The sequence below is a fragment of the Siniperca chuatsi genome, linkage group LG21 (genome assembly GCF_020085105.1).
Source record: "Siniperca chuatsi isolate FFG_IHB_CAS linkage group LG21, ASM2008510v1, whole genome shotgun sequence".
In the NCBI taxonomy this organism is placed as follows: Eukaryota; Metazoa; Chordata; class Actinopteri; order Centrarchiformes; family Sinipercidae; genus Siniperca; species Siniperca chuatsi.
Genome location: NC_058062.1, coordinates 3,910,363 through 3,933,474, shown reverse-complemented (window position 1 = coordinate 3,933,474; position 23,112 = coordinate 3,910,363). Strand labels below are relative to the sequence as shown.

Sequence of the window (23,112 nt, the reverse complement as noted above, 5' to 3'; positions counted from 1 at the left end):
ATACAGCAAACCGCAGCGTCATGGAGTCATTACTCTTTAAAAAGCAGACTTGGGTCTCTTTGAATTGCTCGAACCAGGCAGCTTTCACCACTTTTTATTCACCACAGGAGATAATAAAAATCACAGGGCGACTTCAGCTTTGAGTGAGCGATTCGTCCGATGTCACTCATACTTTTTCATTCACTCCGGCTGCTGCAGCTGCAAACAAACATTCATTGTAAACTACTGATTTAAATGTGCAACTAAGTCACTCACAGCTACACGTTTCACCCAGGACATGTTGTGCTTTGCTTTCTGCGTTTTCCTCATGCTGCATTCATGGGTGTCGGAATCATGGGGAAAAAAACTACTTTACTGTTTGAAATTAGGCTACAAGGCAAATATTTATATTAAATAAGTTATATTTATTTAAATACTTGTCTGGAAAGTTGGGGATTAACATGATTTTTAAGATAATATCAGCAGTCAGCCGTTGGGTCATGCAAACTACTATATTTTGCAAGATTTTTCTAAACACCATGGTGTGGCAAAATCCCTGCATCTAATATTTAATTTGACATAAAACCAAACCTCTAAATATGGATCTGTCTGGGGATAAGTAAAGGCACAGTCTGGTAACGTTTTTAAACCTTTTATTCTGTTGATGGGTAGACTTTATCTTTGAACGAAATTACTTACAAGGCATCTGTCACAGGACTAGCCTCTCTCACTGAAGACGCAACTCACGTGCTACAGAGATGCTACAGGGATTGAATCTGGGAAACGTAGTCCAATAGCAAGGAAAATGTATCAGGAAGTAAGCAGTTAACTTAATTTTCCAAATTCCCACTTAGTTTAGTATGTGCTACTGTTCAGACCACTGAGCAGGATACATGGCGGTGTTGTGTTTGTGTGTGAAGTATGTCAAAAGTGGAGTCGGCTTCTATAAAATATGTATTTTCAATTACATAATTTATTTAGAAATCAGTTATTGGTGGGACAACTTCATCCAGAGGATGAATCCTCTGGGGACCCTGAATGTTTGTACAACATTTCATGGCGATCCATCCAATAGGTGCTGAGATATTTCAGTCTGGACCAACGTGGTGGACTGGCTGACCGCCGTGAGCCATGACATTAGCATGGCTAAAAATTTCAATATGGCGTCGTTTATTTTGCAGCTTTAAAAGAGGGATGTGTTCTCATGGATCCAACTGCAAAGTTACTTATCTTCCTTTGATTTAAATCACTTCTCAAAACGTATGTCTTAAATGTCTTATTTGTTTTATTATTATTATTGTTTTTATTATATTAACCCACATCATGCCTTTAATTAACCCTGATTATATCTAATCTAAACCTGTAGCACTACACATAACCATTTCAATATCATGCCTAAAACCAACCTACCAGTCTGCAGTGGTGGAAAATAACTAAGTACATTTACTCAAGTACTGTCCTTAAGTACAATCTTGGGGTACTTTACTTGAGTATTTCCATTTTATGCTACTTTATACTTCTACTCCACTACAGTTCAGAGGGAAATATTGTACATTTTACTCCACTACATTTACTTTATAGCTTTAGTTACTTTGCAGATTCAGAGAATTAATACAAAATATAATAAACAAGTAAAGTATGATGTATTAGTATGGATAAAGATAAGACTTTATTGATCTTTTGGTGAAATTCACAAGCTACCCGGCAGTATATACAGTCAAAAAATAAGCAACACCTTTACCAGCTGCAACATGCAACAGTGATCTACATATTGATGCATCAATGATTGTAATTCAATAATTGACATTATTCTGAAATGGCCCATTCTACATAATGAGTATATAAGTATATTTTGTTATTTTACAGTTTTTTAATGCAGGACTTGTAAAAGAGTATTTCCACACTGCTGCATTGCTACTTTTACTTAAGTAAAAGATCTGAGTACTTCTCCCACTACTGCCAGTCTGATAGTGGAGCTTGTAAATTCCTACATCTCCTGAAGGCAGCATCGTCGCAGAGGAGCGCAACGCCGCTCTGCGCTCTGATTGGACGTTAGCGGCGGTGGGCGGGTCCGCCTGCGGAGTGCGGAGACAATAGACAGCGGCTCCAGGGATGATCAGTAGCCGGGAGAGAGTGACGGACAGCGGCGGCGCAGACGGCCGAGGATTCAGCTTCACTTCGGAACCGTGAAGAAGAAAAAGAAACAACTCAAGGATCTGCGACATTTCCTCTCTTAGCTAAACAGTCAAGTGTTGTCTGGATGGATTGACAGATATTGCATGCTGCACATTTTGAAAAGGTAAGATCAGATCTGATGTCTTATCATTTCCCATCCGGCACAAGCCAATTAACTGCTAATTAATCGCTAGTTTGTGTTTTTAAATGTTGTTTTTTATTCATATTGTGCTTTGCATGAAGTGGTGTCTCGTTGCATGCCCTGTGTGTCTTTGTGCTGCTCTGTTGCAAAGCACAACACTGGATCACTGTTGTGTTTACAATGTTAATTATCCTCATTTAAACTGGTGTTTTTTGTTAACTATAGCTGTAAATCACATTTTACATTCTTACACAAAAGTTACACCTGCACCATGTGACAAAACACTGACTGAGCAGAACAATGGAGCTGCTGTCAGGCTTTTGTGTCCCAGCTCCACATCTGTACACACCAGTGGCTGTATTTGTTATTAGCTTTTGTACATTTATTGATCACACATTCTCCATTTCAGATCATGATTTCCTCCCATGCTCACGTGCACGCACTCCCAGCACTATACCTGACTTCACGTGCGCTGATGGATATAATGCTTTGTGTCTGCAGAGCTGATTCACACTTCATGTCTTTGTGCTGCAGGTTTATATGACTCCCAGACTGTAAACAATGTTACTGACACTGACATCAGCTCTCCATGAGTCCTGTGGAGGATGATGCACTGTGGATGCTTAAAGCCTTTATTAATATTATTATTATTTATTGGTTTTAATGGGAACTCTTTTCATCTTGGGGGGGAAAACTGCACCAAAAAGCATTTGGGCTCTCAGACTGGGCTGCAGAGATTATTCCTTCAGGGCTCTCGTAGCTGAAATGATTAGTTGATTAATCGATATGTTGATTGACAGAAAAATATAAATTATTTTGGTGATTAGTCGTTTCAGGTATTTTCAAGCAAAAGTAGTAAAAGAAAAATGTGACAAATTCTTTGGTTTCAATGTGCAGATTTTTCATCGTCATAATTAACTGAAAACTGAATATCTTCAGGTTTTAGAACGTTTGAAGATGTCACTTTGGAAAGTTGTGATTTATTGTGTATTTTCACTATTTTTTTGACTATACGATTGATTTGGAAAAATAATAAACAGATTAATCGATAATGAAAATAATCGTTTGTCGCAGGTTTGGCAGTCTTTTGGCTTGATATCGTGTATGTCACCACGAGTCCGCTGGAGGCCGCGTTTTCAAACAGCTAATGAAGCTAATGTTAGCTCCATTAGCTAATAAACATCGACACGCAAAATTGACGGTCGCAGACTAGAAATGAGAAGCTGCTTTTGTCTACTTCGGTCTGAAAAAGTATTTCGAGAAGCAAATTTACCAGCATCATCTCCAGGTTTTGTACTTTTGTTTAAATAAAACAATACATTTGAAGGCGTCACCTCTGGCTCTCTGAAGTAGTGTTTTTTTTCTCCACTATTTTTATTTACTAGGAAAAATAAAATTAATCGATAATTAATTATTAATAATCGACAGTTGCAGCCCTACAGCTGTTTGCTGTGAGACACTAAGACTTAGATTTTAGATTCAACTTTATTGTACTGTAAGTACAAGGCAACGAAATGCAGTTTAGGTCTAACCAGAAGTGCAATAAGCAAGTGCAGGATATAAAGTACGTGCATAAAGTGGTACTATGGACATCATATACAGATGGCATTACTATAAACAGAAGTATACTCATGGATATGTACCATAATGAATTGGACTGGGCAGAACAGCAGTGCAATAAATATAAAGTAGTGCAATTTATGGACAGCAATAGTTAACAGTGCAGAAGAAGAGTTATTGCAGTATTCAGTACATAGTACTGGAGTACAAATGATGCAGTATATGTATAAATAAATAGTCTGGTAGTGCAAATTAATGTGGTACATGTAGCAAAAACAATAGAGCAGCAACAAAAACAATATAGCAGCAACAAAAACAATATAGCAGCACTAAGACATCGGTCTGTTTTCTTTCTTCATGTGTGTACACACAGCCACCCAGCAGACAGGGGATCACACATTAACAGAGCAGAAAGTTAGAGAAGAAGAAGAAAGAGACAGAGATTAAAGCAGACAAAGGGGGTAATGTTACCTTTTGTAGCGTGGGGTTCACAGCAGCAGAAATGGGTTGGCATTAAAGGAGAGCGCCCAGTGATGTGCCGCCGAGCGTCCAGGCACAAAGCCCCAGTGTTCGCAGATGTTGGAGGCAGAGCCAGTTAAAGCTGCTTTGATGTGCTCCATGAGCGCGGTGGGAGCCGACCGCCAAGCCCCACCGGAGGGCCGAGCCGCAGGCCGCCACGCACACACACACACAGTGGCAGCGTGAAGGCCAACGCTGTGGCTGTGACACTCGGCAGGATGGAGTTTTAGTTCTACAAACATTTGTGTAGGAAAGAGCTGCTCATGGGGCAGAAATAATCTCCCTGGTTTTGTTATCTTAGCAGGCATATTCAGAGAATAACATTTTACACACGTTGGTTCACTGGCACCGACTTGAATATGTGAGAATGACAAAGGATGTGACTGGTACAGGAGTGGAAGCCTGTTCACCTTTTTGTCAGCAAAATAAATAAAAAAATCCACATTTTTCTATTGTTGCGTTGCACAAAATGTTCCATGTCAGGAGCCGAGGTCCCTCCCCACTTCGCCTTCTTTTGAAAAGCTGAAAGACGACAGTTTCTGTTCGCCGTCTTTATGCACATTCAAAACTATTTAATCTTTGAGTATAAAAAACTCTTAGTAGAAACGGTGGGGTGGAAAAAAGGATCAAATAATAGCCAAACATGGCTGAAGTGGAAAAGTTGGTGTATCAATGAAAAAAAAGTGCAGCGGAAACAGACTTAGTGAATAAATGATGACGTACATGAAGCATGTGACTTAAACGTCCACTAAAGAGACGATGAGGAGACTGTAACCGTCCTCACATTAATACATGAAACAAACAGAAATGTCTTTCCGCATCGTTTTCCATCATTATGTCTGTGACATTAAACAGCATTTTGTTTTTGCTGATTAAAAATGCACAGTAAATAGATGTGAAGCCAAGGGGCGGCAACTAATTATTTTCATTGTCGAATTCATCATTAATGTATAAAATGTCAGAGCGAGGGGTGACATCTTAAAATGTCTTGTTTTGTTCGACCAACAATCCAAAACCCAAAGATATTCAGTTTCCAATGAAATGTAACAAAGAAAAGCAGCAAATGTGGGGATTTGAGAGGCTAAAACTAGAGAATGTTTAGCATTTTTTCACAATTCTTGCTTGAGAATGGATTAATCGATCATCAAAATATTTCATATTATTCTGTTGATCGACTAACTCACTCCAGTGAAGTCTTCACAAGGCTGTTTCTTTCTATTTACGCACAATACAGAATCCAGCAGGTAATTAAACAACCTGCCAACTTAAATTCAAATTGTGTTGTATCAGTGACCCTTACTTGCCTTTAATATTATACTTATTAACTAACAATGCATTTTCAATTTATTTTGAAAGGAAAGACCACAGTTATGCTTTCCTGTTGCTAAACCTGCAGGACAGCGTCAGGATTTCCCTGTAGATCAGCTAAGACACTGAAAGTGTGAGCAGCAGAGATGACACTGTCTTCATTTAATACTGAGCAGTCTATCCTCCACTTTATACCCGAGTGAGATGTGCACAGTCAGAGTTCATAAATCAAACAGCACTGATTTAATTTCCTCCGTCCTGTCGTTATGTTTTGGACTCACTGAAACCGACGCAGTCCATCCTCCTTTAGTGCTTTCAGACAGAGAGGATGCAGAAGTTACAGCTGAGCCAGAGCTGCATTCACACTTCACGATGCATCAACAGTTTCACAGGCAAACAAATGAGTCCATTCTACCAAAGTAGGAAATTTGGGTTTTTAGCTTTGGACATTTTATGTTTCTATTAACACAGAAAGATTGTGGATCACATTTGTGAAGTCAAGCTCATAAAATAGTTCAAGCAGATGAACTATGATGATTGTGGGACTATTACTTCCACTAACAAGGTTATGTTCAGTCCTGTTTGTGTGTTAGCAGGATACCTCAAAAACAGAGTTAAAGATGGGTGATCCAGGTGTGGATCAAGGAGTTCTCAATCTTGCAAGAAATTGTTGCTGTTTCTCATGAATTACTACACTTACTTGAACATAAAAACAGAGTCTACTGCCATGCTAGTGGCTCTGTGAGGCTATACTTAGAAACAGTGATGCTTTGAGCTAAATGCTAATGTCAACATGCTGATAATGACAATGCTAACATGCTGATGCTAAGCAGGCATAATGTTTAATTCGCACCAAACACAAAGTACAGCTGAGGCGGATGGGAATGCCATTAGTTTTTGCAGATATATTAATCATAAACCAAAGTATTGAACAAAGTGAGATTTTGACCTGATGGTGGCACTAAAGTTGAAAGGATCACCAAAGTTATTAGAATTTATTCTGAGGGGAACGTGAACGCTTGTGCCAAATTTCATGGCAATCCATTCATTAGTTGTCAAGCTATTTCACTCAAAACCATCATAGTTGCTGATATTTCAGTCTGGACCAAAGTGGTGGACTAACATTTCCGTCCATAGAGCCGTGCCGCTAGAATGGCTAAAAATCAAAGAAGTCCTACATTGTATATATTGCAGCAAGTACACACAAATTGCAACTAGTTAAAAAATCTAGTAGACAAAAGCTCTTCCCTGTTCTAATGTACAAACTACTCCTAAAATACAGAAATATTTACCAGAATAAAAGTTTACCAAGTGTTGTTTTCTCCTCTTTCTAAAGTCTAAAAGACTTTTGTAGGGAGCCAAATGTGGCTTAAGATGGTAACATTTGTTCATTAAGTATTTTTTAGTTGGATGACATATTGATTTAGCATCACTAATGATTAATTAGGTGTCGATGTTTTACAAGTCGATGCTGGCCTGAACACAAATGAGGTGGCAGAGGCAGTTTTTCTGCAGTGCTCAATGTCTGTGCAAACAACAGAGAGACCATTACTCTGCACTTTTGTCGGGTTTGTCACGTTTTCATACAGTTACATGTAGTAATGATACATAGCAGTAAATTATCAGGGCTCCAAAAGGCAGTTTCTCTGTTGAGCTTTGGCTGAGTTTTTGGTCCAGTGAGCAGCAGAGTCTGTGGATCTGAGGGACCAGGAACATATCAGCGACAGTCCTGGGCCATGAATAGATTTATAAACTGAAAAAGTACTGTGATCTTAAAATCTATCCTGAAACTAACGGGAAGTCAGTGCAGGGACTTTAGAACAGGAGCAATGCGATCTCCATTCTTTGTTCCAGTTAAAACTCTGGCAGTCTCGTTCTGTACAAGCTGTAATTGATTTACTGACTTTTTGGTGAGACCTGGGAGCATTGCATTGCAGTAGTTGAAGTCTGCTTGAAATAAAAGCTTGCACAAGCTTCTCTGTGTCGAGGGGAGAAAGAAACGTACTGACCTTTAGTTATGTTCATTTTCTGTGACTACAAAATTAGACCTGAGTCAGTCACACATACATTTCTTGCCTGTGGTTTAATGTCTAGGCTTCTTTTTGCTCGTTTCTCTCTTTATTTACAGGCTGAGTGAAATACTGCATGTATTATATGTCCTCCCCCAAGAAAAATTTGAAGAGCCCTGATCCAACAGTAAGGGCTGGTGAGATGCATCAGGTGTGTTCAAAACATAATGAGTATGTTACTAACTACTGTTGTTGTGTAACTGATTTGTTTTCCACTGCTCGGGGCCAATAAAACTGATGACGCAGTGCATACGGTGATAACACTCGCATGTTATGGATTCACAGTATATAGAACTCGGTGTGATGAACATCGTTTCATCAGTGCTTATCATTGTGCATTAGTGAACAACCAGTTCCGACCCAGCATTCACGGTGTGATTTATTTTTTTTAAAAGAAGGTTTCTGACGCAAACAATGTCACTTTGTATCAAAGGGTTGTTAGTTATGAACAGTTTCTGTCTTTGCTCATTTGGACCAATAACTAGAACCTCTGCTTTATCCTGATGCATTTGGAGGAAGGAGCTGCTGCTGTTTTATTAGGGCCATAAAGGAGCTCAGATATTCAGGATCTACATCCATATAGAGTTGTGAGTCGTCAGCATAGTGGTGAAAATCAATACTGTGCTTGCAGAAGATAAAATATAGAGACTGAAAAGTAGTGGACCTAGAATTGAGTCTTGTGGCACTCCATACAGGAAGTTTTTTTATTTTTTATTGAGACAACATGCTGTGATCTAAGAACCGCTCTACCCGAGAGACTTACAAATTCTTGCCCACCAATTTTTCCAATCCATATGAGTGTATGCTTATGCTCAGGAGGTTGTATGGTTAAAAGAAAGAAATTGAGTGTGAAATTGTACATATACTGCATCCATAATTGTCAAGGTTATAAGCTAACATACAGTATACTGATAGTTCAATCAGGAGAGACAAGTTAATAAAGTAAATATATAATTTATATAAACAGATGGTGTGAGATGTTAATCTTATAAGTCTTTGGCGCTTAGACTCCACGGGGAGGGCGTCTGCCCTGAGCAGCGGCAGAAAAGGACACCCAATGGGACACTGGTGGCGGTGGCTGATGGCTGAAGATGTTGATGGAATGATGAGCTGATGGATCTGCAAAGAGTGGGCGGAGATGGGGAGGTGGAGGGGCGCACAACAGTTGTATGAACGTGCTGAAGGCAGAGAGAAAATCATATTTAAGCAGACGGCATGTTCGTGCAAGTAGATGAATAAAAGGTCATGAACAGTGCTGCACCAACTGCACCATTCACCTCCCCTCCTGTTTGGTGCAATAGGAAAGAAGGTACAGACGGAGAGAAAAGCAGCAATGACACAAGGCAAATTGGCTTGCGTTCCAGCTGTGCTTTGATTACAGACGAGCATTTCACGGAAAAGAAAGACAGCAAGGCAGTCTCATTCCTCTCGACAGGGAGGCAAATGGGGCTTGGCGCTCCTTGAGGCCCTCTGGGGATCAGCCTTGGCACCGGTACCCTGAGAAGGAGCGCTGGGGCTGCAGCTAATTAATGCTGGTTGTGACTTCTTTCATCTCCAGGCTTTTTGATATGGCAGCAGCGCGAGAGTACATATGAGCGTATGCTTATGCTCAGGTTATATGGTTGAGAGAAAGGAATTGAATTGAATTCCGTGAATCTGTACATACTGCATGCATACATGTCAAGGTTATTATGGTTAAGTGAATATAAGTATATAAAACAAGGCAGCAGTGAACACGTTGTCCCCCTCAGATGATGCAGCACTCTTCAAAATTAGAATTCATCTGTGTTGATCATTAAAAAAGAGTTAAAAAATTGGATACAAATATATTTTTTTCACCATTATTTGAGTTTCCATCCAAATGTAGCAGAAATGGCTGCTGAATTTTCAGAAAATCTGTAAATGAAAATGCGAACGAATGCGTGTTTCCATCCACTACTGTGAATATTACGAGTTGGTTTGTCGAGATGAACAGTTGGTGGCATTAAACCATTGCAGAAGGAAGAGGACACAACGAGATGACATCATTAAAAGAGCGCCAGTCAAACCTCAAACGATGAAAAACCAAACGTGATGGTTAGTTTTCTCATTGCTGCACACAGATCTGATGTTTTCGTCTCTTCAGTGGACGTTTAAGTCACATGCTTCATGTATGCCATGATTTATTCACTAAGTCTGTTTCCATTGCACTTTAGTTTTTTTTCTACCTCATCAAAGTGTAGACACAGTTTTGTGATATTTCGACTATTTTTCATCTAGCTCTTCCACTCAGGTTTGTTGATGCTCAAATTGAAAATGCGCATAAAAACAGGTGAATGGAAACCCACTTATTGTCTATTATCAGAAGACTTTCAAAGATGTACTAGTAGCTCAAGTGTTTACAGTTTGTACTGCTTGTACAACTTGAATGCGTGAGGACATAAAATCAGTTTAAACCAATCTGCTCCTGGGTACTTTTTGTGAATATTGGTAAACAATGAGCCTTATGCACAAGCTTTAATAAGCTTTAAAGTGCCCCCTTTTGGACCTGTCGGTGTTATTTGAAAATGCTGACTGCAGGGGTGAGATGCATCACTCTCCCAGGCTTTTGTCAGATCCAATCAGAGGTGTCTGTGAAGAAACTCTTTATTCACGTGGACACAAAACCCATTTTCATTTACTTAGTTGATGATGTGGCCACTTTGACACTGTAACTGAGGCTGTGCAGATAAACTGCTCATTATTTAGAAAAGAGCTTGAAATTTTAATTAAAATCGAGTCACAGAAGCAGAATCTAAAATGTTCATCTGTGAGCAGATACTTTTTCTGTGTGTTTGCAGCAACACACTCTGGCTATCTCCTCCAGTGTGTTTGTTTTATTGACCTTGTCAGAGGGATGCTGAGTAGACCGGTGATAGACAGCCAGTTGGCTCCTTTGGGTTCGGCTGACGCCTCATTTTTATCTGCTTGTCGTAGTTTTATGCTCAGCACATACTGTTTGTGTCCAAAGCCATTTTCAACCACTACTGTCACTGCAGGATGATCCAATTTTCTTCTATCACGTTAAGCTTTTATAAATGTTTGGTTTTTCTGTATTTTCAGTATGTTCAATATACCTGATGAAGGGAAAAGCAATGTGTGGATATTAAAGTTGTAATCAGTCCTGGTTAATTTGGTGACACCTGTGGGCAATGGTGGAAAGTAACTAAGTACATTTACTCAAGTACTGTACTTAAGTACTATTTTTAGGTACTTGTGCTACTTTATACTTCACTACATCTCAGAGAGAAATATTGTACTTTTCACGTTTATTTAATAGCTATATTTATAAAATTAAGATTTTACAAACAAAACATGATCAGTTTTTAAAATATTAAATATATGAAGTAGTTAAAATGGAGTTCCACCTTGACCAACGACAACATTAAAGTACTGCTTACATACATCGATTATCATGATCCAATAATATAATAGTATAACACTGACTGTAGCTACTCTGTATTATGAGTACTTTTACTTGTGATACTTTAAGTAAATGATTTGAATACTTCTTCCACCACTGCCCGTGGTTACTGTAGTGCAAGTGCGGTTTATTTACTACAGCAAAAACTTACTGAGCAGCTGCTTTGTCAGAAATACAACAGAGGAACAACTGGTGTATCTGTTTACATTGTTTAAATAAGAAGTCAGTAACAATTGGCTTTTTTTCCATCATGCCATGAGCATCTGATATCATGCTGCACATCCACGAAACAGGACTGTGTAAACACCGGTGCAACAATGGAAATAAGTCCAGGACTTCTATCCCTGATGATAAAGTCTGATATGTTGTATTTTATATTACAAATATATTGAAATGTTGTCTATAAACCAAAAACTAAACAGCAGATCGCAGTAAAGTTTGTTACTTAGCTGCTTCTTCTTGTTGCTTTACTCCCTTGCAAAAATTACAAATGATCCACTGTCAAAAATGACAGTTGTTTTGTTTTGTAGATGCATTTTCGATGAACAATTGCAGATACAACAAACTGCAGTACAGAAATAGAAAACTAGGTTTGGTAATTTAGAAACTCACCATTTTTTACATTTTTATTTAATATACACACAAACAAATCTAAGGGATCAAGATTGTTGGTTTGTAAATGCTATGTTTATGTTTAAAAGAAAAAAGAAATATATATTACTATATATTGTCGTCTGATTTTTAAAACTCCCAAATATCTGGATCAGCATCCAGTATTAAATAGTATCAAAAATTAGGTCAGATTTCATTATAACTTCAGTGAATAACACAAAAGTGACAGTTTACCGCCACTGCAGTTCTTTCTAGTGGAACATACTGTATATTTTTGTTTGGTTTTATTGTTTTCACACGCTGTACTTGAGTTTTGTGTACACATTTCCCCGTCGTGCACACTCACACTGTAGACCGGAGCTGTCTCCAAGGCAGGCACAGATGGACTTGATGCACAGGATGTGGATAGCATCCTGTCTCTTTCAACACTTTCTCATCCCTGTTAATGAGAGATGGTACAATTCTGCTGCGCCATCAGGGCGGCGAAGTCTCTCCAGTCTTTGGGAGATCTTGGCCGCTGTGGGTGATGAGCGATGGAGGATACAGCAGATGAGTGTTGCTTGGCTTCTTTTGGTAGCAGAAGGAGGAAGGTGAGACAGGTTTTCTGAGGATGGAAACCAGCAGGCGTGACAGAAACACATCAGATCAGAATTAGACATTCATTAATGCAAGAGGATCATTTATCAGCTGCAGAGGATCAGCTCCACAAATAGCAATACTGTTCTCTCAGATCCAATTTGACTTTAATTTATTTTTTAATTTATTCGTTTAATTAATCGTCTTTACCTGCTTCATCCTTGCCAGAGCTCATTGTATGCCAGCATGCATTGCTTGAAAGGCAAGGAAACACTCTGGACGGTTATATCACTGACTTACCCACATTCACACATACTGTGAGGGCAGTTTCATTTGACTTGCATGTATTTGGGCGAGGAGAACATGCAGACATCACACAGAAAGAGTCCAGGTTGTTGCTGTGAAGCGAAAGTGCTAACTGAGCCGATCACGTTAGAATAACGACTATTTACAGCCAGGAATTCACTTCATGTTGCAGCATGTTCCACACCTTGTCTTTTTGTTCAGTCTCTGGTGGTGTCTCTCTTTTGTAATGGAGCCCTGTGATCTTCAAAACATTTCTTCTCATGAACACAAAGTGACAACACGATTCAAAGGTTGCATAACAGTTCGTTTGGCCTGGACACAAAGCCTTTTTGTGATAACAGTTCATATACATGTATGTGGATACAATACAGTAGGTGTGCTCCGTTTACAGTGGGGGTCATGTGGGAATGGAGGCATGGGTGGATACTGGTTACATAGTGAACCTTGCTTTCCTTCCTGCTCCTCCTGTTCCACAGGAACATCCACCTCCAGACCAGCCCTCGGCCCGTCCCTCCACAACAATGAACTCCTCGCCCCATGGCTCCCGCGCCTCTATCGACATCCTGGAGGAACTCCAGCTGATTGCTGCACAGAACCTGGAAAAACTGGACATCAACAAATACTATGAAGTTGTCTGTGAACTGGGAAAGGGTACCTATGGGAAAGTGGACCTGGTCATCCACAAAATCAGAGGTAACTACTGTGTTTTAGCTGATACTAATTGCAAATGTTAGAGGTTTCCCACATTCGTAAGTATTTTGAAGCTAGGCAAGGTCCGTCACGCGTTGGACTTCTCCACATGTTGAAGTGCTGTACATGGGGTTGTATAGTAAAGCAATACTTGCCCTTTAAAGAGCAATTTAACGCCCCAAAACACAACTGAACACAATCATGGAACAATACTGTTACTTCATTTTCATCTTTTCTACGTGGATCATCAACTCTCTACTTGCACAATGTAGTGCGATGTATATACCTTTTATGAACTGCACATCTGTTTACTTCCTGTCAACTCTACAGTAACGCTTCGCCTCCAACCTTAGTGATCACCTTACGGTGGTTTTCATCCTTAAGTCAGTTATTTCATTTTTCACTGTTAGCTTTGTACATGTTGTCAGTAGTATTTACCATTTGGTTTTGTATATAGTGTTTTTGATAATTTTGATAATCACCTCAGTGTCTTAACTGTTAGCAACGTTAGTTAGTCACTCAGTGTAGCACCAACGTTAGCCTGATTTTCATAGCTTAGCTAACGTTAGGTCGCTATGGCTCTTTTTCCACACTCAGTGCTTGAAAGTCACTGAGTTACACTGTTAAAGCGGGCAGCTTTCACCAGCAATCAGGCTAACATTGGTGCTACACTGAGTGACTAGCTAACGTTGCTATAGACACTGAGGTGATCATCAAAATTATCAAAAACACTATACAAAAACAAACTGTAAGTAAGCTAACTGTGAAAAGTGAACAATAACATTACTATTGAGTTGACAGGAAATGGACAGACATGCAGTTCATAAAACGGATATATGTCACACTACATTGTGCAAGTAGAGAACTGTTGAGGATTAGCCACAGTCTGTTAGCATGATATCATGTATGTAGCCATGACTCAGCCAGAGACGTTAGCTTAATTAGCTAGCTAGCTAGCTACAGCTAATACAGTAAATGTGCCAACGAAATTTCAGCCATCACTTAACCTGGCAAAATTTACAATCGCAGACTAGAAATGAGAAGCTACTTTTGTCTGAAATCATTGTTTCAAAAATTAAAAGGATTTTGAGTGGCAAATTTGTCACCCGAACCTTGATGGGGCTTAGCAAACGGTCAGTTAGATGTGAAATGTCAGGAAACGACATAGTTCATGTTCACCAACCTGCCTGGTGTTTGATGCTTTATTATTCCAAAAGGCACTTAAGGTAAAAGGAAACCAAACATTGATGAGTCCATCTTTCTTTGGACGGAGCAGGAGACAGTTTGTATTTCAAGTTTCAATTCATCACCTCTTGTGGGAGGAGAAGATTCCCAAACTCGACTCCAGAAATGTATTTGGCCAGAGGGAGCAAATCTACAGGGCTGCAGTTGGAGGAAATATGCTGTTGCTCTTCTGTGGCTCTACTGTGTGATTCAGAGTGATAAGACAGGGTCATTTTACATAACAATAGTGCAGAGTGCAGCTTTAAGATGCTTCACTTTGGTATAACAGCAGCGGCATACACAGAGAATCAAAAATTATTCTGTTTCACTTTGCTCAAACACACACCGGTAACGCACTCTTATTCGTCTCTGAAGTGTTTACTTTTGAATGTAGGCCACCTTTTTGCAGTAATTTAGCACAAATCTGGATCCAGACTGCCTAAATTCACTACTTAACTATTAGAAAATCTGTTCAACCTTTTCCTATTAAAAGCCCAAATGTTGACCATCTGCTCTCCTTCTTAGTAGTCTTTTATGGAGCACAGAGCTGCAGCTACACTGCCCGTTTAGAGCAGCTGCAGTCTGTCACTGAGATGAATTCTGACCTTTTTCCTGCCTCTAAAGTGCGCAGTTGAAAGATGTATGAAAAACCACGTGCACCTGTGGTTTCAATATCTGTTACTTTATCACCGACATGTTCTCAGAACCATCAGAGAACCAGTGGAGCTTTAATCGACTGCCCTCCGGTGTCTGATGTTGCTCAGTGTAAATGTCATGTTAACTATGGAAATAAATGGGCTGAAGGTGAAGTCATTTCTGACCTTTGGAATCATAATTGAGTGCAAATGCATTTTAGCGAAGAAGGGAACTCAAAAGTACTGTAACTGTTACGAAATAGGCATGAATGGATTACCGCACAGTTAGAAGTAGTTATGTCCTGATGGTGTTTTTTTTTTGTGTGTGTTCCTGATCAGAGTTTTTTAATGTTGAGTATCTGCCAACCAAATCCAATATTTGATTTTGTAGATATTTTCCTTCACATTTCAGCAGGCTGAGGCTGCAGGAGGTTATGTTACGGTGCCGTATGTTTGTCTGTCTGTCAGCAGGATTACAGAAAAACCACTGGCCCGATTTTCATAAACTTGGTGGAAGGGTGTAGCATGGGCCAAGGAAGAACCCATTAAATTTCGGAGCGGATCTGAATCACGGGGTGGATACACGAATTTTTCGAACTTTCGATAACATTGCGATAGGTCAATTGTAACACCATTGTGTCTATGGCAAAATGTTGTGATTGCAGATTTGCATATCATAGAGGACTGGACTCGGAGTGCCCTTCAAGTTATCAGTGTTACTGTATTATTGTATCACTGCATTACTCTGAATCTACAGAAACTATGAATTATTAAAAATGAAAAAATACCATATACCTTTTTATTATTATTATTTTTTTTACCCTTTATGAGCTTAATGCTGTCTGACGTCCCTGCGAGACTTTCATCTAAAAGCCGAATTTCACTCAATAATGGATTCAAATTGTAATAATATAAACTGAACAAACCTCTATTGATCATAGTAAAAAAAAAAAAAACAATCTTCCCCATTTCCGTGGATTTTCATTATTGATTCATCTACAGATAATGTTTCCGATTAAACGTAGTCTATGAAATGTCAAAAAAAAAAGTGAAAAAAGTCACAACTTCTCAGACTCCAGGATAACGTCTTCAAATGTCTTCTTTTGTTAAAAAGAAAGTCCAAAACCTGAAGATAAGATAAGAGAGATAAGAGAATGTTGACGATTAATCATTTCAGCTCTACATAGGAGCGAGACCCCCAGTCTGTCGTGGCCGAGTCATTTGTAGTTGTTATGCGTCTCTTTGTAGTCGTTTTGTGTCTCTTTCAGTGACATTTTGCAGGTGAAGCAGAAATCTCAGGTGCTGCAGTCAGTTTGAAAATTGCAGCTGAACTTCAGTATTCAGTTACTGTACTTAAGTACAAATTTGAGGTAAAGTCTTTTCTTTTCGTGCCAAAACACAAGAGCTTATAAAATACGATGCTTTGTTATAGATTAAGACTACTACTGATAATTGTCATTTTTCATGCAAAAATTAAACATTTTATGGTTCCAGCTTCTCAAATGTGAGGATTTGCTGCTTTTCCTTTTAATTATTTTAAATAATTGAGTTGACACTTTTATTTAAGTAACATTTTCAATGCAGATGCAGGTTTTATTTCCTTTAAAGCAGAGCTGTTTTTAAATAGCTTTACTAATGTGACTGTATTTTAATGAAACGTCATTTCACGCCATTTAGTCTCTACTGACTTACATTGTGCAGAGATGACGTGTCATTTTATGCGCAAATGTCATAGAGGAAAAAAATGTCAGGTGACCTAGTATAAAGTGCGACATAGTCAGCATAGGGAGGAGGTCAGTGTGGATGGATAGGTCAAACAAACACAGGACTTTCACCCAGGGGACCGCTGTTCGTGTCTCATGTGAAACCAAAGGTCAGCGTTGACTAACGTACGTAACGTATTTAACGTACGTAACCCAACTGGTTTTATTACACCGATCCAAGTGGAGCTTAACTTAAAATATGTGAACAGTTTTCACAGGTTGCTGTCCAGCAGTTAAACGTTTTTTAAATAACAAATATTTCCCAGTGGTGTTAGTTGAATAAAAGTAGCAATACTACAGTGTGAAAATACTCTGTTACAAGTAAAATCCCTGCATTCAAACTCTTACTTAAGTAAAAGTACAGCATCAAAATATTCTTAAAGTACCAAAAGTAAAAGTACTCATTATGCATAACAGCCCATTTCAGAATCATATGTTATATTACTGGATTATAATTATTGATGCATTAATGTGTTCATCTCTTTAATGTAGCAGTTGGTACAGTAAATTACTTTATATACTGCTGGGTAGCTTAACCTATATAATAATATATCATAATTTGTCAGTAGATTTTTATTTTGTATTAATCTAAATCTGCAAAGTAACTAGTAAATTAAGCTTTTAAATAAATGTAGTGGAGTAGAAGTATAAAGTATGCTATTTTATGCTATAAAGTAGCATAAAATTGAAATACTTAAGTAAAGTAAAAGTACCTCAAAATTGTACTTGTACTTATTTTCCACTGATTATAATCTCCCAAAACATTATGGGAACTGTAGCAAAACCTATGTATATACTGTATATAATATTATTTATTTATTTATTTTTTGAACGTCCGGTCAACATTAGGGACCTAGAGACCTTCATCTTGACCTTTCCTAAAGTGGCTGCACGCTGTAAAATGCACAAAGCACTTTGCAGAGCTGATCCAGTGCTATTGGAGATGTGTCCCCTCTCATCTTCGCTGACACACTGACTGTTGGTGCAGGGAGAGGCAGACGGGGCAGCTCTCCAGGTTATTGTCTGGGGTATTTCAGATTAGCCCTGGTAATTTCTCTCCCCTCGCTGCTCCTCTTGTTGCAGTAAGTAGCTGCCTCTGAACCATGTCCTCACAAATTGCCTTCCTGTGTTCCCTCCAGACGGCTAAATGTGTTTTTTTACGACTGAATGATTTAATACAGGCTGAATGACACTCTTTTCCTCGTCTTTCGGCTTTCTAATCTTATTTCCAGCTCTCTATGAGGACGTGTTTGCAGCTGTAAACATCACTTTACAGCAAAATCACTCCGTGGGAACATAACTAGTCCGGCAGAGGATTTGAAATACTTGCAGTATAAATCTCCTAGGAAAAAAAAGCAGGATTTAATTCTGTGACTTAGAAGAGAATTTTAATTATTCATCAAATTTTGAAATGATTTTAATTAAGTTTCATATACGCAATTAGGCGTCTGTGAAATAAATCCCCAAACACTTTAATATGGTGGGAAAAGAACAAGAAAGGAGGAATGAGATTGGAGTTATGTAACCATTTCCTCTGTCCTCCTTTTTTTTTTTTCAGGCACAAAAATGGCCCTGAAGTTTCTGAGGAAGAAGACCACCAAGCTGAAGAGCTTCCTGAGAGAGTACAGCATCTCCCTCTACCTGTCGCCCTGCCCGTTCATCATCAACATGTATGGCATCGCCTTCGAAACAGACGAGTACTACATCTTTGCTCAGGAGTACGCTCTGGCAGGAGACCTGTTTGACATCATCCCACCACAGGTGAGATACAGATATATACACACACACACACAAATAAGATACTTTTTAGAGTTACATTATCCATATTTTCCACGAGTTCATTGTAACATAATCCAAATAATTATCTCTTAATCCCCCCAAATATTGGAAACTATTTTTAGAGCGTTATTTCCACACAAGCTACAGATGCATACATGCTATGTCCCTGTGCATTACAAGTTGGCTGTCCAGTGCTGTGTTATTTTGCGCATGACATTTAGTTGTCAGCTCTGTGGAGAGTCGTCTCTTGTTGTGCCAAAACATAAAAATCCACTGGACTTTTATTGTGAGGAGTTATCAAAATAAAAGCCCAGAGAAGTCTCACCTGGGCTCTTTGACCCGATCAGGTGTTTTTGGGATGAGAAAGCCTGAATTCAGTTAATTTGAGTAAAATCTGTCAACTTTGCTGTTGGTTGCAGACACAAAGTTGTCACATTGACAGTGTTGATTGAGGGGTCGGTCACAGTGTAGAGCCCAAAATGGAGGAAGCTATAATAGTAACTAATGCCTTTTCACGCAATACTTGTTCAAAATAAAAACTGCAGTACCAAAGCACTGTTGTGTGGTTTGCTACATGTGTGATAGTTGACACTATTACATGCTCTTTAATGTGATTTGTTGTTATTTGGCAGGTAGTTTAGTTTACTACTCTAACAATTTAGCTAATGTTGCTAGCCAGATTCAGGTACTATAATTGTAATGACATTCAAAGAAATTTCCCTCTGCCACCTCCTAATGTGATCAGGACTTAAAGACGCCCTGTAGAGTTTTCTTGTAAACAAACAAAGGTAGTTTACGTACGTGTTTCTCACCAAAGCTCATTGTGTGTATCTTTGAGGTCTAACAAAGGTGTGATGTACGTGACCTCATTGTTCCTCTCTCCGTTCAGGTGGGACTCCCTGAAACTTTGGCCAAGCGCTGTGTCCACCAGGTGGCCATCGCCCTGGACTACCTGCACTGCAAAAAGCTGGTCCACAGAGACATCAAACCCGAGAACATCCTTATTTTTGACAAAGAGTGCCGGAAGGTCAAGCTGTCAGACTTCGGCATGACGCGGCGCGCCGGCTCTCCAGTGAAGCGCGTGAGCGGCACGATCCCGTACACGGCGCCCGAGCTATGCGACACCTCGCGGCACGAGGGCTTCTGCGTGGACTACAGCACGGACGTGTGGGCATTCGGCGTCCTGCTCTTCTGCATGCTGACTGGAAACTTCCCCTGGGAGAAGGCCATGCCTAACGACACCTTCTACGAGGAGTTTGTCCGCTGGCAGCGCCGCCGGACGGGCACAGTGCCATCACAGTGGCGCCGCTTCACTAATGAAGCTCTACGAATGTTTCGTAGGCTCCTCTCCATCGAGCAGGATCGGCGCTGCTCCGTCAAAGAAGTCTTCAGCTATTTCAACCAGTGCTGGATGTTGGACACGGAGAACGGGAACAGCAGCAGCAGCAGCAGCGGGGGCTTAGCGAGCAGCGCTCCTCCTCTGGACATCAGCTCGTCCTCGTCTGAAGAGGACGTATTAGTGGACAGACTGAAGCAGCAGAGCCTGTCGCCTGCTTGTGTTGTGGCGAAGGGGAGCATCATGATGGACACCCACTACTCCTCCATGTCCACGAACAGCTCGCCGTCCTCCACCGGCAGCTACGAGCGGGTCAACAGAGAAAACAACGAAAGAGGACGCGTCCTAGTGGCCACGCCCATCGAGATCTGTGTGTAGAGGCAGCTAACGTTGCGTTACCGACTGCCTGCCCGCACATGTGAGGCTGGTGTGAGCTGAAGAGGAAGATTTCTCCGAGTATGAGGAAGAGGAGGAAAGAGTGGCGACTGGTGTTGGAAACTATCTCTGTGGATTTACTCATTTCTCATGAAGACGAACTCTGAGGAAATGAGCAGTGAGACAATCACAAGCCGTAGCCTCCTCTGTGTGGTTTATACTTCAGTTACTGAAATAGTACATGAACTCACTGGACAACCTGTACAGAAAAAAAAGCTGAAGCGGAAATAAAAAACAAACAAAAACATTCATAATCCACAAGCAATATGTTCAAATGTTTGGAATAATCCAGTCACTGCAAAAATAATCTGTGAGGAAAAAGATGTGATTGGCTTTCAGTAAGATGATTTGTGACTGATGGTACTATTGTGTGTTTATTGTAGTGTGCCATATTCATGTAGAAATGTAGAAATGTTTTCCAGTGAAGTGTTGGGTTTTTTTTTGTTTGTTTGTTTTTTTTTGGTATATTTTATTTTTTAAATTTTGAGTTAAATTATTTATATATGTCAGATGCATATATTTATTTGTTTTATCAAGTGGCACCTGAGATCTGAAGCCTGTTTTTTTAATTTTGTCTCTGAGAAATAAAAATTTAATAGAAATTAGAATTACTGTAGAAGCAGGGGATTTTGGCTTTCATAGACCTACACTTTTCTTTAAATATTCGTCATCATATTGTCGTGATCTGCTATAAAAGTAGATGTACCTAGACTGTTTTTCTCACCCAAAATGTCCTTTCATGTTTGCCTGTGATGCCTAAACCCACTTGTACAGTAGCAATCAATAATATGAGCGGCTGAAAACGCACCTCATGGTCAGCACAAAGTGTTAATTGGGGTTATTACTCTTCTAGGCAGTCCTCCCATTAAACTGCAGTAAACTGGGACGATAACTGAATTTCCTTTTAAGGTACAAATGTATCACGTATAATAACAATAAATAGGAGAAAATCATACAAAAGTATCATGAATAATTCTCATTTTTCTACTTGCATGGTTAATAAAGAAAATGGAAATTGTACCTTTCATTGAGTTAACATAATTATCTAACAAGTGATATATTTGGACTTTTTCTTCTGAAAAATAGGCAAGATCCAGGAAATACCCTTAACATTAAATATGCTGACTGAATTGTCTTGAAGAATAAAATTCAGTATTTGTGGATACCACCTACCCGCTTAACTTTTTATTCCAGTTTTTTGATGTATAATTCATTAGAAATTTAAACCCTGAAAATGTGAGACTGGATGGACGAATGTAGAAAACACAAAAAAGTATTTTTTGAGGATTAAAATGTTTCAGAAATCGCTCTCTCTTTTCTGTTTTTCAGAAGTATTGCATGAAGTGATATTACTGTGGTGAACATTTGTTGAAATAAACACCCCGAGAATTAAAAGTGGCCCCTGTTCTTTTTTTAATTAAAGGAATAGTTTAACATTTTGGGAAATATGCTTGTTCTAAAGGTGTGTTCAGACTAAAGCGAAGCGAATTTTCGCCTTGCGTTACTCACTCAAATACGGCTGCTGGAGTGTTTTTTTGAGTATTTAATAATAATAATAATATTCGCCTTAACAGCCAGTGGGAGTACTGGGGAAGGCAGCTAACGCTAATGCTAACTTGGTTTGTAGTAAAGTACAACTGATAGCTGGTATTAAGTAACAGATGCATATTTTCAAAACTTAGCATGTAGTCCTATGGCTTTGCTCACTTTTCTCCAAGCCCTCTCCTTTTTTGTTCTGTCTCTGTACAGTAAAGACGTTGAATCGTTGAGCTCCAGCTGACCACAGATGGTGACGTCAGTGATAGGCTTTCGCAACACAGCATCGTGCAAATTTTTCGCTCAAGTTGAAACATTTTCAACTTGCACAAACACGTATTCACATCGCCTGGCGCCAATTCACTTTTGCATTTGCTTTGCATGAGAGGGGAGAGGCTAGGAGTCAGCAGCAAGGTTCAACGTTTATGCGTTGCAGTATTATAACAGTATTAGAATATGTTAAAATATATGAACAAGAGGAATAAAAACACTTCGGAAAAAGAATCCTGACACCTCAATCAGAATAAACAGGCCCAAACTGACTGCAGAGGGGTAGTTTAAACCTTTTCATAAACCGATCAAAAAAAAAATTGTACCATGTAAACCTTTTAACCTGATTACTTTCTGGCTGCATTCTTTCTGTGCTTGCCCTCACTCCATCTTGACGTAAATGCGCGGGGACATACGTTCTTTCGCTTCCAAGCTGAACTCGACCTCTGCTGTTTTTGATACAAGCTCTTAGAACTGAACATTATTGGACGCCTAGACGGTAGAAAAATAAGAAATAAAGACCTATTCAAACAAGTCCACGAACAAATGAACGAAGCCGGGATAGACCGACACTTTGAACAAATGCAAAGAGATATTGCAGAATGTGTTGGTGCTGAAAGGTAGCCGTTAAGGAACACGAATGCATGATATATTCGTTGTTTTTGCGCATGTCACACAGCTGTTCTTATTAAATGTGTCGGCGCATGTAAACACCAGACCGTATCAGATCACGTCCCACGTAAACATTTGACCTAA

General features: G+C 39.4%; 1 protein-coding gene across 2 annotated transcripts; it reads left to right on the top strand.

The window, feature by feature from the left end:
* Window positions 1-1,687: 1,687 nt before the first annotated feature.
* On the top strand, window positions 1,688-21,945 carry unm_sa1261 (un-named sa1261). Of its 2 annotated transcripts, XM_044181953.1 has the most exons (4): window positions 1,690-2,278; window positions 13,165-13,381; window positions 18,559-18,761; window positions 19,669-21,945. In XM_044181953.1, the coding sequence occupies exons 2-4, from the start codon at window positions 13,210-13,212 to the stop codon at window positions 20,491-20,493; spliced, it is 1,200 nt and encodes a 399-aa protein (XP_044037888.1). In that variant the 5' UTR covers window positions 1,690-2,278; window positions 13,165-13,209; the 3' UTR covers window positions 20,494-21,945. The 2 variants fall into 2 exon arrangements, with proteins under 2 accessions (XP_044037889.1, XP_044037888.1); XM_044181954.1 differs by lacking the exon at window positions 13,165-13,381 and having other exon boundaries at window positions 1,688-2,278.
* The last annotated feature ends 1,167 nt before the right edge of the window (window positions 21,946-23,112 follow it).